Raw genomic sequence first — 12842 nt, 5'->3', positions numbered from 1 at the left:
CTATGCGTGTGTGTATTATCCCGCTCTATGCGTGTGTGTGTCATCCCGCGCTATGCGTGTGCTCTATGTGTGTGTGTGTATATATATGTATATATATATATGTATATGTGTGTGTGTGTATATGTTTTTAAATAGTGTTTTGCAACTATATTGCCTTGCTTCCGTGTGGAATAATATTAATACTCGCAATATATGCAAGAAATATGAAATGCATCCAAAAATCATATTATATTAACTGATTAACAACTCACATTATTTCACATTGAATTGCATATGTGGAGTAATTGTGTTACAGTTTTTTGGGTTGATCTGACCAATCCTCCTTGTTTTATTTTTCAGGTGTTACAGTCAGCAAAGGAGCAGATCAAGTGGTCAATTCTAAAATAACATTTTCCATGACCTCTGAAGGAATCTGTAAATTATTGCAAGGGAATTTCATTTTTTATTTTTAATGAGTTGTAATGTAATTAATTATGAAAGTAGTGCACATGGGTAGTTACGTCTCATGTTTAGTGCTGATATATTTATATTTTTGTCAAAGAGTAAATTAGGTCATTTGTGTTTTTTAAATGATATAAAGAGGCATATTTGCTCACTGGGCTCTGAACCAAATATCAGCCAATACACAAATACCTGTCTATTTCCAAAGCAGCTTTAAAGCAATTGCAATTCTTTTTAACCTCTGGAAATATTGATATATTGCTGTTCTGTTTAGAGGAGGTACAGTTATGTTTTCTTTCAGCATAGCCTCTCATTTAAATGGTCACATGTCAAAACTTTATTTTCTAAACTTGTCTTTTATCAGTTTTGGTATTTTTGTTTTGCTTTACAACCCTTTTGTCAAAAAATAATTGGCAAAGTTCTGTTACACTAGGCCTATATATAACTAAATATTTTGTATATATGTGTTTTTTTTAATGAGGAAAGGGCAATATTATGAAATTGATATGAGCCAGTTAGAGGCACTAATATTATGGTATAGTCCACTATAATAAATAATAATTGTCTGACAAGCCACAACTAAACACTACATGTACTGTAGTTTAGAAGTATGAAAAGTAGCATTTAAAAGGTTGATAAAAAATTCAAAGACTTAAAAAGTATTTTGTTTTGGATATTATATAAAATAACAATGAGTAACATTTCCATATTTTATTTTCTAGTAAAATAAACTCTGTGTATTCTGTTGTTTAAAACCATGGTTTCAGGAAATAATTGTGCACAAAAATGTCATTTAATTAATAAATATTGTTTTTTAGTATTTGTAGAGTTGTTTCTGTCTTAAGGCCGAATGACAATACGACAACGATGCTGATTCTCTATTGGTGAGAGAACAGTGAATGTAGACCAACCAGATTTCTTCCATAATGAATATTCTGCATAAATACGAATATATTTAATAATAATAAAAAGAGGGTGTGGCTTGGACTGCCATTGGATACCGTAGGCCAATGAAAATCGCGAAGCCGAGGCTCCGCCTACACAACTGAACCAAAGGGCCGCTGCTGAGGACTCGTCGAAGCGTGACTGGTCGCAGATATTAAAGCTGGGTGTTGACTTTTGAAAGCGGAGGTGAACTTCAACACCCAATCACATTTCACTCTCTCTTTTCGGCTTATGCAGTATGTAGACAGTCGATTCCAGCCAAATCTGACCGTTACTAGCCCAAATAAAACATACAGGCTATTAGTTACCCAAATGTTTTGGTTAAGTTTAGAGGTTAAATTTAGTTGTTTATTTTTGTGAAGATAATTTTAGAGCTGACAAAAATAACAACAAATAACATAACACATACATATAGCCCACCATATCACAGTCTACAATAAATAAGGCTATCAGAAAGTAAGCACAATTTGCACAGTACATAGGCTACAATTAACACGATTTAAACAGGCCTAAACATATGAAAATTTACGCAAAATCCACAGTAAATTCCGTTCTTATGTCAAATTATTATATTTAATTAAAATTATATCCTCATCAGTATTAGGTGATCACATCGAATTAATAATAATAATAGCCATTATAATAATCACTGACGAAGCAAAACCCATTTCACCATAAACATCAAAAATAACCAGAATGGTTTGTACTAAAATAAATGTAGATTATGCCAAAGACCATAATAAAAGTGGATTTATTGTAGTCTGGAAGCATCTTTAAAGCTTCTGTTACGACGATTTAATATTTTTCATATCGTGATCATTGAAAAATCAGAGTGATTCGTGTGCACAAGTTCATTAATGCGCATCCAGTGTTAGAAAAAAACACATATTAACATGACAAATATTGAGACTCAAAACTGAAACAATTGTTGAAACTAGGTCTAAATCATCTGTTTATTAGCATAACATTTTAACTCTCGCAAAATGTTATAGGCCTAGGCTATTTCCCATCGCGGGCATAGGCTAAAAAATAAAGCACTAAAAATGACTGTGGATTTTTTTTTTAGTTTTTGTTGTTGTTGTTGATGAGTTTTTTAGATTTCGGCTTATTATTATTTTTTTTATCTGTTAGTCCTGTTTAAAAAGGCTGCTATAAATTTAGCTAAAAACTTACACCAGCAATTAACTATTAACTAAATTAAATTAATTAAATTAATTTAAATTTTTGAATTTAAAATGTTATTTTAAATTACCACATACACCAATTTAATTAGAAAGAAATAGCGACAAAAGAGAAAGCACTAGGCGCGTAATGTACGTGACCTGGACGCGTTGGAGCGCTGACTGACCAGAACCAGCTAACACTGCTACATACTTTCTCTCATGACTTACTGTCTTCATTTCCTCCCTGCGATAATATAATTTTCTTCATTTGATCTCCTACTTCTGTGTTTAGTTTGGACCTCTGTTTGGGCTCCTCATGGGTGTAGGTACCTCTTATAATAGGCCTACCATTTTTGGCCTGTTTATTTGTGCGTTTTTTAACCTCTTTATTTAATCTCTTTATTTATATATTAGAGAGAGAGAGAGAGAGAGATTAATTTTGTATTTTGTAAAATAAATAAATAAAATGAAATGTTAAAAAATGAAGGAAACGATGATGAAGAAAGGGGAACCCACTCCCCAACAAAATAGCTATAGCCTACTCCTATTAGAACACCAATCATCAGTATTGTTGTTGTTGTATCATTTAATTAATTTAAGTTTAATTAATTTGTGCCTTAGTAATCATAATTTATGCGTTATTTCTGCCATATGACGTTCACAAACGCTGTCAAAATTCACATGCAGGTATTGTTTTAAACGGTTTACAGGATTTCCCTTCAAATCAGCCACCAGAAATTATGAAATTACAATTGTAGCCTAATCTATTTTTATGTTCTGATAAGATCAAAATAACTTTTTTTTGGTAAACATTAAGATTTCAGGTTATAATCCATATAATGAAAAGTCATCATGTAGTCATCATGAGTTTAAAAATACCTAATAGTTGAGCAGACATATTGCAGTGATAAAAATGCTCATGGAAATCAGTGATGTAGTGACTGTAGTGGTGAAAGTAATTTCATTGTTTACGAGTTTGAATGTAATTATTGGTAAATAAAATCAAGCTGAATGTAGGTTACAAAAACCTGTGAAATCGAGTATAATTGACATTAATTATTGAACAGTTAAATGGATGGGAACAAATGTTTGAAATTGGGGGAAAACTTTACAGAATACTAATACTGTCACTGAATGTGTTTTCTCAGAAGCACAAGTATTTGACAGATGTTGGCTTTCATCCCTGATTGTAAATTGCCAGGAGTGGTGAATGATTGTTGTGTTTGTGATTATCGCCGTCCAGTGGACAAATAGAAATCTACACTGTCAACTTGAAAAAGCCAGACTCTCAGCATCTAAGACGTTTGTGCTCAATGTAAATTAAATATATTGTGCACAAAAGAAGATATATAAACAGTCCCTGGTTGCCATTGACCTCCATAGTATGGAAAAAAAACACTATGGCGGTCAATAACTACCAGCAACTGTTTGGTTACCAACATTCTTCAAAATATCTTCTTTTGTGATCGTCAGAAAAAAGAAACCAGCATCTCTTTGCAGCATCCTTTTCACCAAACATATCATGGATGTAGCTATTTTTAACCCTTGTAGGAATCCACCATTTATGGCATCATGTTTCCTGCATGTAATTATACAGAGGGGTCATAAAGCGAACACACACACACACACTCACGCTCACACACACGTGTCGCTGCATCTTCACATCCTCAGGAAATGTGTTTTTAAGAGAGTAGCGGGTGTTAATAGATTTCAGATCACTTGCAGCTGCTCTCACAAAGTGCTTCAAAGCGAAGAAGCGCTGGATGAAAGAACGCCACTTCATCTGTCACAGACCGCGTCATGGGGGACAGAGACACGCAACGTTGTGGGCTCGTCCCGAAATACAGTCCTCCACGAGGTCACAACTGCACGCTAATTTCCTCAAGGACTTAACCTTGAGAAGATTTGTCTACATATTTCTCATTTTTTGCCATGAGAAAACTGACCTTGTTTCCCCTGTGCTGAGTAGTTTATTGATATGATGAAAGACAAAAGTATGTATAAATGACATAAAGCTGTAGGCATTCATAAAGCCAAACAAATGCTTTCAAGTAAGCTCTACCACATATTTATAATTCAAGCAGTTGGCATGTTGAAGGGCTTACGGATCCATTAACACAATAGGAGAAGGAGGATTCAGTCTGACAGCTGTCAATCAAGTGTGACAGCCATACCAAAGATCGATCTATCTATCTATCTATCTATCTATCTACCTATCTATCTAAAGGGCATATTTGTCTAGCTAGCTGTACATTCACCCTGTGTCACATTATGTCAAATTTAAAGTAAGTAATTAATAAAAAAATAAATTTTTTTAAATCTTTAATTTTCATTGGGTTCTAAACTAATAAAATAAAATATATTGAAACTCATATTTATGTGATGATAAATAAACTATAAGCCAAGAATATAACATTATGACTATATTATGTTTTACAAATAACAATAGATATTCATTACAGGGTATTTCACCCTCAAACCTTTTCAGGGGCCGATATCACCAATCACCAAAACTGGCATATTATATTATATTATATTATATTATATTATATTATATTAGTGTGAAATGTATGTATATATATATATATATATATATATATATATATATACAAAATATACAAAATTATGTTCCACTGTATATGTGTAAACGGCTGGTGAGTCTTCAAAATAAAAGCATCTTATTAAATAATAAATTAAGTCAATCACACAATTCATGGTGTATAAAGATGAGCTTTAAGACAGATACGAGCATATAATATTGATCAAACATCAAGCTGGCTCTATAAATCAATGAATTATAGGGGGTTCAGTTTTAAAACACTGATTGGTCGTATGGTCACCCATAATTGGGCATAAGTGGCATCTGGGAAGTACAGGCAATGTGGATTTTGTTTTACATCAAAAGAGCCAGTTGGCATATGGTGAGACCTTTGAACTGTTCCTCATATTTCACTTACTGGCACAAGTGTCATGCTTGACATGGGGAAATCGTACTGCTAGTCTGTTCGGAATCCGTTATGGATAACAGAAAGAGTGAGAGTTCATGTGAAAGAGTGTGGTAGTTTTAACGTTTTTTAGCCATGCTGAACTGTGGTGATTGGAAGTACAGGACACAAAATGAAAGTTTTGTCTGTGCTGGGTGTTTGTGTTTTTAGATATCTTGTAGGCCCTGTGTGATGATTGTGACTGCATTTCTGCCAGATATGACAAGCCCCACTTTACAGTTCAGCAATCTGAAAATATTCCTTTGCGTTCAGCTGCAGAAGTAAAAATCCATGATCACCGGAAGAGCAGCACAAATCATTAAAGTCTAACCTCGCTCACATTTTCAGTCAAATCATGCAGCACAGCAAGGGGTTGCTGCATATATAGGAGATGGAGTGAAGAAACTGAGCGTGATTGGTTGGCAGCTGTTTAGCATACTCTCCCTGATTGGCTAAGGAGCTGACATTGATGGATTGGTTCTTTACTGATTGGTTCCTCTAAAAAATGACGTTCACAAATGCAGGGCAGGGCTAAACTTATGGGGTGTGGCTAATTTAATGTGTGCTGTCAATCACCATGGGCCCTCAACACAAAAAGAAAGTGTTAACAGTTTTTACCGCCAACATTTTTGTTTAAAACACATGTACTACTATATTTATAATTTAAACCATGGATTATCAATTCAACACTTTTGTAGAAAAGACAAGTATTTCTTGCATACCAAACAGGCTACACACAATTTCACTTTAATCGACTGAACAATTTAACAATTTCTCTATTTACCACAGTGGTACTAAAGAAAGATAAAGATGGAAACAAAAAAATCAAACTGCACTCCAAAAAATGTTTCAAGCTATAGTTAACAATTAATAAATCAAGTGTTTGTGAGTCGTGACATTCATGTTCCTCCAGAATATTAACTTATTACTCAAACTGCTGAAAGAAAAAAAGTATGAAATTAACTATTGTAATCGTCTGTTTCTTGGAAAAACCGAACAGTGTATTTTGGAGGCCTGTGTTATTTAACTATCAGGGTCCTTTCCTTAAGTATGGTTCCAAATTACACTGCGCTGTCACATGGACTTAAAATCATATTAAAATATGTGTTGGGCTGGATCTCGAGATCTCATGAAATGAATCCATCCATGAAGCCAGGCGCTTCCAAGCAGACCCAACGCCTTATGGAAGGCCTGAGCTCATGGAGAGACGGCCGCCATTTTGTCTCCTGTTTCTCGTCAGGTCGCCTGCCAACTCCGCGTCACCCAATCAGGGCGCCCAGAGGAACACATGGTCCGCGGGGCTCCTCAATACCCTCGCGTGCCGCACGCCACATTTCAAATAAACACCCGGGTCCACTTGGCGCGGCGAGACCCGCCATCTGCCCAAACAGAGCAGGCGGAAAATAAATGCCGCGCTCCTAAACAAATAAACCTTCCCGCCATTCAGAGCGCGCGGGACTGAAGCGCGGGATAAAATACGATTTATCCTCGCGAAGGGTAAACACGGCGACAGGGCTCTGAATATATGAGGAGACCCGTGCAATGGAGAGGCTTCACAGAGTATATAGTCAACAGGAAAGTAATCAAGGGAAAGTGTAGGCGAAGTCGTTTGGAGAAATAAATGATAAGGTTTTCAGGCAGAGAGCCACAGTGCGCTCCACTTATAGGCTATATGTCAAACGTCAAAGTCCAATTTGCTAGAAGATGACAACCATATAGATATCCACCTAGAGAAAAATATTATTTAAAAGTTTTATTAAAAAAAAGGTAACCTGTCAGTGTTGAATAAGTGAATGTCATAATGTAAATAGGCTAACTATGTATTTTATTTAGTTGATTTTATTTGACATTTTGTTGGGGTAACCTATTAGCTGAATAATAAACCAGTTAGGCTAATTTAGATCTTAACACGAATAATTTTCCTTTTACTTTACAGGTTCTGTAGGGAATTGTCATGGTTGATTTCTCAAAATAGGCTACCATGTTAGCTGTTGGAGTTATTTGTAACCTGTTGTTGCATATTTTACTAAAAAAGGCCAAAAATATACAAAAATACCACCACCACCACCACCACCATCAACATCAAGCTGACTAGTCTCTTGATCTTTCCAACCACAAAGCATTTTTTTTTTACTTGTCATTTATCTTTCATTCCACTTCTGAAGTTTAATGACATATGACAAGTTTACTTGTCATTAAACTCTAGAAGTGGAATGAAGGATCTTCTGACAAGCCTGTGGCTGAATAATAAACCAGTTAGGCTAATTTAGATCTTAACACGAATAATTTTCCTTTTACTTTACAGGTTCTGTAGGGAATTGTCATGGTTGATTTCTCAAAATAGGCTACCATGTTAGCTGTTGGAGTTATTTGTAACCTGTTGTTGCATATTTTACTAAAAAAGGCCAAAAATATACAAAAATACCACCACCACCACCACCATCAACATCAAGCTGACTAGTCTCTTGATCTTTCCAACCACAAAGCATTTTTTTTTTTACTTGTCATTTATCTTTCATTCCACTTCTGAAGTTTAATGACATATGAGTTTACTTGTCATTAAACTCTAGAAGTGGAATGAAGGATCTTCTGACAAGCCTGTTAAGGTAGCATTAGGCCTAGCCTACTATTGTTTTTTGACACTATGACAATAACAGATGTTTGTTCACAAAAAATGTATTACAGTTTCCAAAAAAATATTTTTATGATTTTTTTTAAATAGAATTGTTTTTATAATAAATTTTCTTGAGCACCAAATCAGCATATTAAAATGATTTCTGAAAGATCATGTGACACTGCATTAGAATTTCTGAAATTAGTAGGCCTATTTTTGTTGTTATGAAAATGGTTATGAAAATGTTCTTGAGGAAAAAGTATAACTATTAATCATGTAAAATACTTTTCATGAGCAAGATTTAAAACAAAAAAAAATTGATTAATGTTAAGAAAAGTTGGAATAATTTAAAATTTGCCTTATAATCATTGTCACATCATGTAATCATTGCTTTAACATGTTCATTGTTTTTGCTTACATGATATAGGCCTAGGCTACCTAACTGTATGATTTATCTTATAACTGTCATTTCTTTCATATGAACATATGTTACAAAAATACATGTAGAAACAAAGCTGCTTTGAAACTGAATTGGAAAAATTGCTTTTAAAAAGAACAAATATTTCACTAATATTACGTTATTATTGTGTGTTTTTACAGTGAGTCTGCGCATCAACCTTACATCCAGCAGAGGGCGATACAGCCTCAAGATTCAGTTGGACCAGACAACCTCCAAAAGAGGTTCTGACGCCTTTTTCCAAATTTATGATTTAAACCATCTCATATGTACGCTGTGTGCTCATGACCTTACCTTGTGTTTTAGCTTATCCATGAAACTACAAGAATCTGAGAAATATGAAGGTACAGAGCGGCGTTACTTCTTCAGTCACTTTCTTAATTGTTATGTTCGTTTCTAAGCATGGTGAAACATCATGTGATGGACTTGGATTACTGAAAGTTTAGTGATGTATCACATGCTCATATCTTATGAGAAAATATTTTATGATAAAAAAATTTCAAAAAATAAGATGCTCCATGAATTAAACAGGCTGATTTGTTAAGCTACATATTTTTTATATATATAAAAGCATTAAGTCTTTCTCTCTCACTTTCTCTCTCTCTCAAATCCCAGGACAGATGGCCTTACCTTGTGTTTTAGCTTATCCATGAAACTACAAGAATCTGAGAAATATGAAGGTACAGAGCGGCGTTACTTCTTCAGTCACTTTCTTAATTGTTATGTTCGTTTCTAAGCATGGTGAAACATCATGTGATGGACTTGGATTACTGAAAGTTTAGTGATGTATCACATGCTCATATCTTATGAGAAAATATTTTATAAGAAATAAAAAAATAAGATGCTCCATGAATTAAACAGGCTGATTTGTTAAGCTACATATTTTTTATATATATAAAAGCATTAAGTCTTTCTCTCTCACTTTCTCTCTCTCTCAAATCCCAGGACAGAGAATGAGATGATTGGCTGTCTTTGCGTTCCGTCATGCAAGAGGCAGGGCTGTCACAGAAATCTGTCCTTTTAGGGACATAATTGAGGCGGGCAGGACGGCATGTGTGGGCGTGATAGGGCGATTGTGTCAGGGAAAGCAAGATTGACAGGAGTGACAGCTCCATTTATTGGCTGCTAGAGTCTAGTCAGCAAAAGGGCATTCAGGGCCACTGGCTGGCTCTGCTGGCGGCCTGTGCAGTTGGCGCCTAGTGAGTAAGCATTTAGACAGCAGCCCTCACCGCTGCAATGCATGGGAGAAATATATCTGTCAACACTGACTGTGATCTTTGATGGTGCCTCTAAAGAGGAAGGTCATACATATGAATGCAATCTCTGTCACACTCTTTTTCACACACACTCTCGCACATAAACACACACAAAACCAAGCCTGACATAAATTGCACATAATGCCATGTTGTCAAAGTCCCTTGGCACAAAGATTCAGCAGTAAATACCCTTTCACTCTCGCACACAAACACACACACACACACACACACACACACACACACAAAACCAAGCCTGACATAAATTGCACATAATGCCATGTTGTCAAAGTCCCTTGGCACAAAGATTCAGCAGTAAATACCCTTTACTAAAGGTTCAGAGTCTTGACCCTGGAAACATGTCACTGAAATTTTCTCAGCACAGTTTGTTTTGAATGTTGTCTTTGTGGAACGATTATAGCTTTAACACTTTGGCTATAATGCAGTTTAATGTTTACTGTTTTATATTCTTGATGAATGTAAAGTTTGAGGAAACAGCATGAAGGCAAATTTTGTTTTAAAGTTGTGAAAGTCTGACTGTTTTACAGTATTACAGCATTATAGGCTGACAGAGAGATCAATTTGATTTATTTAATAAATATAAAAAAGTGTTCATCTGTATATACAGTGTCATTAAAAATGTTGGGGTTAGTTTATGTTTTGAAAGAAGTCTTTAATGCTCACCAATGCTGCATTTATTTGATCAAAAATACAGTAAAAAAACAGTAATATTGTGAAATATTAAAATAACTGTTTTCTATTTTAAAAACATTTGAAAATGTAATTTATTCATGTGATGGCAAAGCTGAATTTTCATGAGCCATTTGTCCAGTTTTTAATGTCACATGATTTTTCAGAAATCATTCTAACTCACTGATGTGCTGCTCAAAAACATTTCTTCATGATTCATATCATAAAATCACATTGCAAAAGACGATTTTACCCATTATACCCCTGAAACAGTTTTCAGGAAATGTATTGACATTACTGACAGTGTAATATTTATTTAATCTTTGTTTGGTTTCTCTTTGCCTATTTCCAGTAATGCATGAAGCCCTGGAGTCATAGTAAACAGCATCTCTAGTACTTCAGGAATTTTATCCAACATGGAGGATGAAGAGATTTCTCCTGGTGAGTTCTGGGAACTCTGTGTATGTGATCTCTGATAAAATAATCCTGCAGTTGTAACTTTGGTCAAAAGTCCCCTGTACTTGTTGCACTTGGCTAAAGAGTGTCTTTGACAATATTTTACTCAAAAAAAATTTTTATTCTTTGCAAACACATAAACATCCACACACAGGCACAGATATACACACATCAAACAAAAATCATTCTTTTATATATGTTTGCATAACCTTTCCATCAAACAAAGGTGAAATAAAACAAACACTCTCCAAAGCAAATGTCCTCCTAAAGGAAACACGCTCACTTGGTGTTACAGCATGTTTTGGTACTAAAATATTTGTGTTTCGGTTTTTTAGAAACATCGACGTCCAGAGGGTTGTGACCCAAAATGTGAAAACTGGTGATGTTACAAAACTCTCAAAACTGAAGAGGGAATACGCTTTATGGACGACGTAAGTATTTCAAAGCAACTGCCATAGTTATTAGTCAGTATTATATAGGAAAGGTTTCACACCATCATTCCAGGCCTGAGATGCAGTGTCCTTCAGACTAATAAAAGCAGGTGATTCATGTACTTAGAAAGGGCCACAGAAAGTACCATCTAATATCTTAAAGCTGTCATGCTCAGAGAATCACTTAATAAGGCACATAATCGTAAGAGGTGGCCAAGACCTTAGATGACACTAAATCAATTGGCAGACGGTAACTCCTCAGACGGGCCACGGTACCTAAGCTCTGAGTTATGACTTTCGGGGTGCCCCAGGGCTCAATACCCGGCCCACTCACACTTCTCTCCGTCCCAACTTTACCCTCTGGACTTAATTCATTTTTCCCTTGCTGGATCTGACAGGTTGCGTGTTACTTGGCGCCTCTCAAGTCACCAGGCCAGCGGTATGATTAAGGGAGATGGAGGAGGATTAATGGAAAAGTACAGGAACGGTGTTGGCCTAGAGGGAAGAACCTTGCGCTAATTCTTAACATGCCGTTTGTTTCTGCCAGGCAAAGATAAAAGGTTATATGTCTCAAGAAACTGTAAGTACGTCAGAAGTGTTTATTTGGTTTGTCCAGGCGTATATTGAAACTTGCTTAATCATTTCCATAGCTCATGTTGTCTTTGGTGTCAATTCCCATCTGCAGATGATACCGCTAAAGGATGAATGGCAATCAGATGTTAGTTGTTTTTGAACCGAGTTGGAGAGTGCTTTCGTACAGTAATCATGAGAAAATGCTGCGCAGAGAATTGCTTTCACCACAAAGAACGCTTAATCCTTGTCACTTCTCCATCTTTACCAACATGCGTCTCACTGGCAAGCCATTGTTCGGTTTGTGCTCATCCCGACAAGAAGACGTTAAACGCCAATGGAGCTTTTCCAGGTTAGCTTCCCACATTCTCCTCACTAATCAAGAGCTGCCTCGCAATAACGATAAATCTCTCATTTTGACGTGCGGCATAAATAAAGCAAACAGGCCTCGGTTTGATTACCCAGACTCCCCGTGAACAGACGGGCATTTGAGTGGCTCTGCTATTTATCAACCTGGATCTCCCTTCCTCTCAATCTCTCCAGCACTCAAAAATGCTGTCACTGATTGCGTTTAATGTCTAACACATGGCCTGGCCAAGCATTCCCACTGCTGCCCGGGGAGGTGTTTGGACTGATTAAGAGAACTGTTTTTGCGGCCAAAGACTTGGGTTGTGAAACCGAAAGGTTTTGGCAATGCGGCAGAATTTCGGGTGTAGCTCTGGGGATTCGAATGCAGCTGCCTCTGTGGTTAGTGGACAGAGTTTCTACTCTTGGAATCTTGCAGAAGCATCCAAACGGGGAAGAAATGGCGTATAGCAGCAATTACTTACTATCCTGA

The 12842-nt window shown here is 36.0% G+C and overlaps 1 protein-coding gene across 9 annotated transcripts in view; it reads left to right on the top strand.

Annotated features, from left to right (window-relative positions):
• LOC107740614 (coatomer subunit zeta-1-like) overlaps nucleotides 1–499 on the top strand; it is a 10976-nt gene extending 10477 nt beyond the window's left edge. For 6 of the 9 annotated variants that reach the window (XM_016553089.1, XM_016553093.1, XM_016553091.1 and 3 more), the window contains one exon: nucleotides 340–499. In XM_016553089.1, the coding sequence (XP_016408575.1) occupies nucleotides 340–382 (43 nt within the window). In that variant the 3' untranslated portion in view covers nucleotides 383–499. The remainder of the gene's footprint in view (nucleotides 1–339) is intronic. The other 3 variants (XR_001640095.1, XR_001640096.1, XM_016553092.1) reach the window with 3 other exon arrangements.
• The last annotated feature ends 12343 nt before the right edge of the window (nucleotides 500–12842 follow it).

Source organism: Sinocyclocheilus rhinocerous, unplaced genomic scaffold (assembly GCF_001515625.1).
Source record: "Sinocyclocheilus rhinocerous isolate Xijiao unplaced genomic scaffold, SAMN03320098_v1.1 scaffold705, whole genome shotgun sequence".
NCBI classification, from domain to species: Eukaryota; Metazoa; Chordata; class Actinopteri; order Cypriniformes; family Cyprinidae; genus Sinocyclocheilus; species Sinocyclocheilus rhinocerous.
Note: the sequence above shows the minus strand (reverse complement) of the source record. Positions and strands in the feature narration are given on the sequence as shown.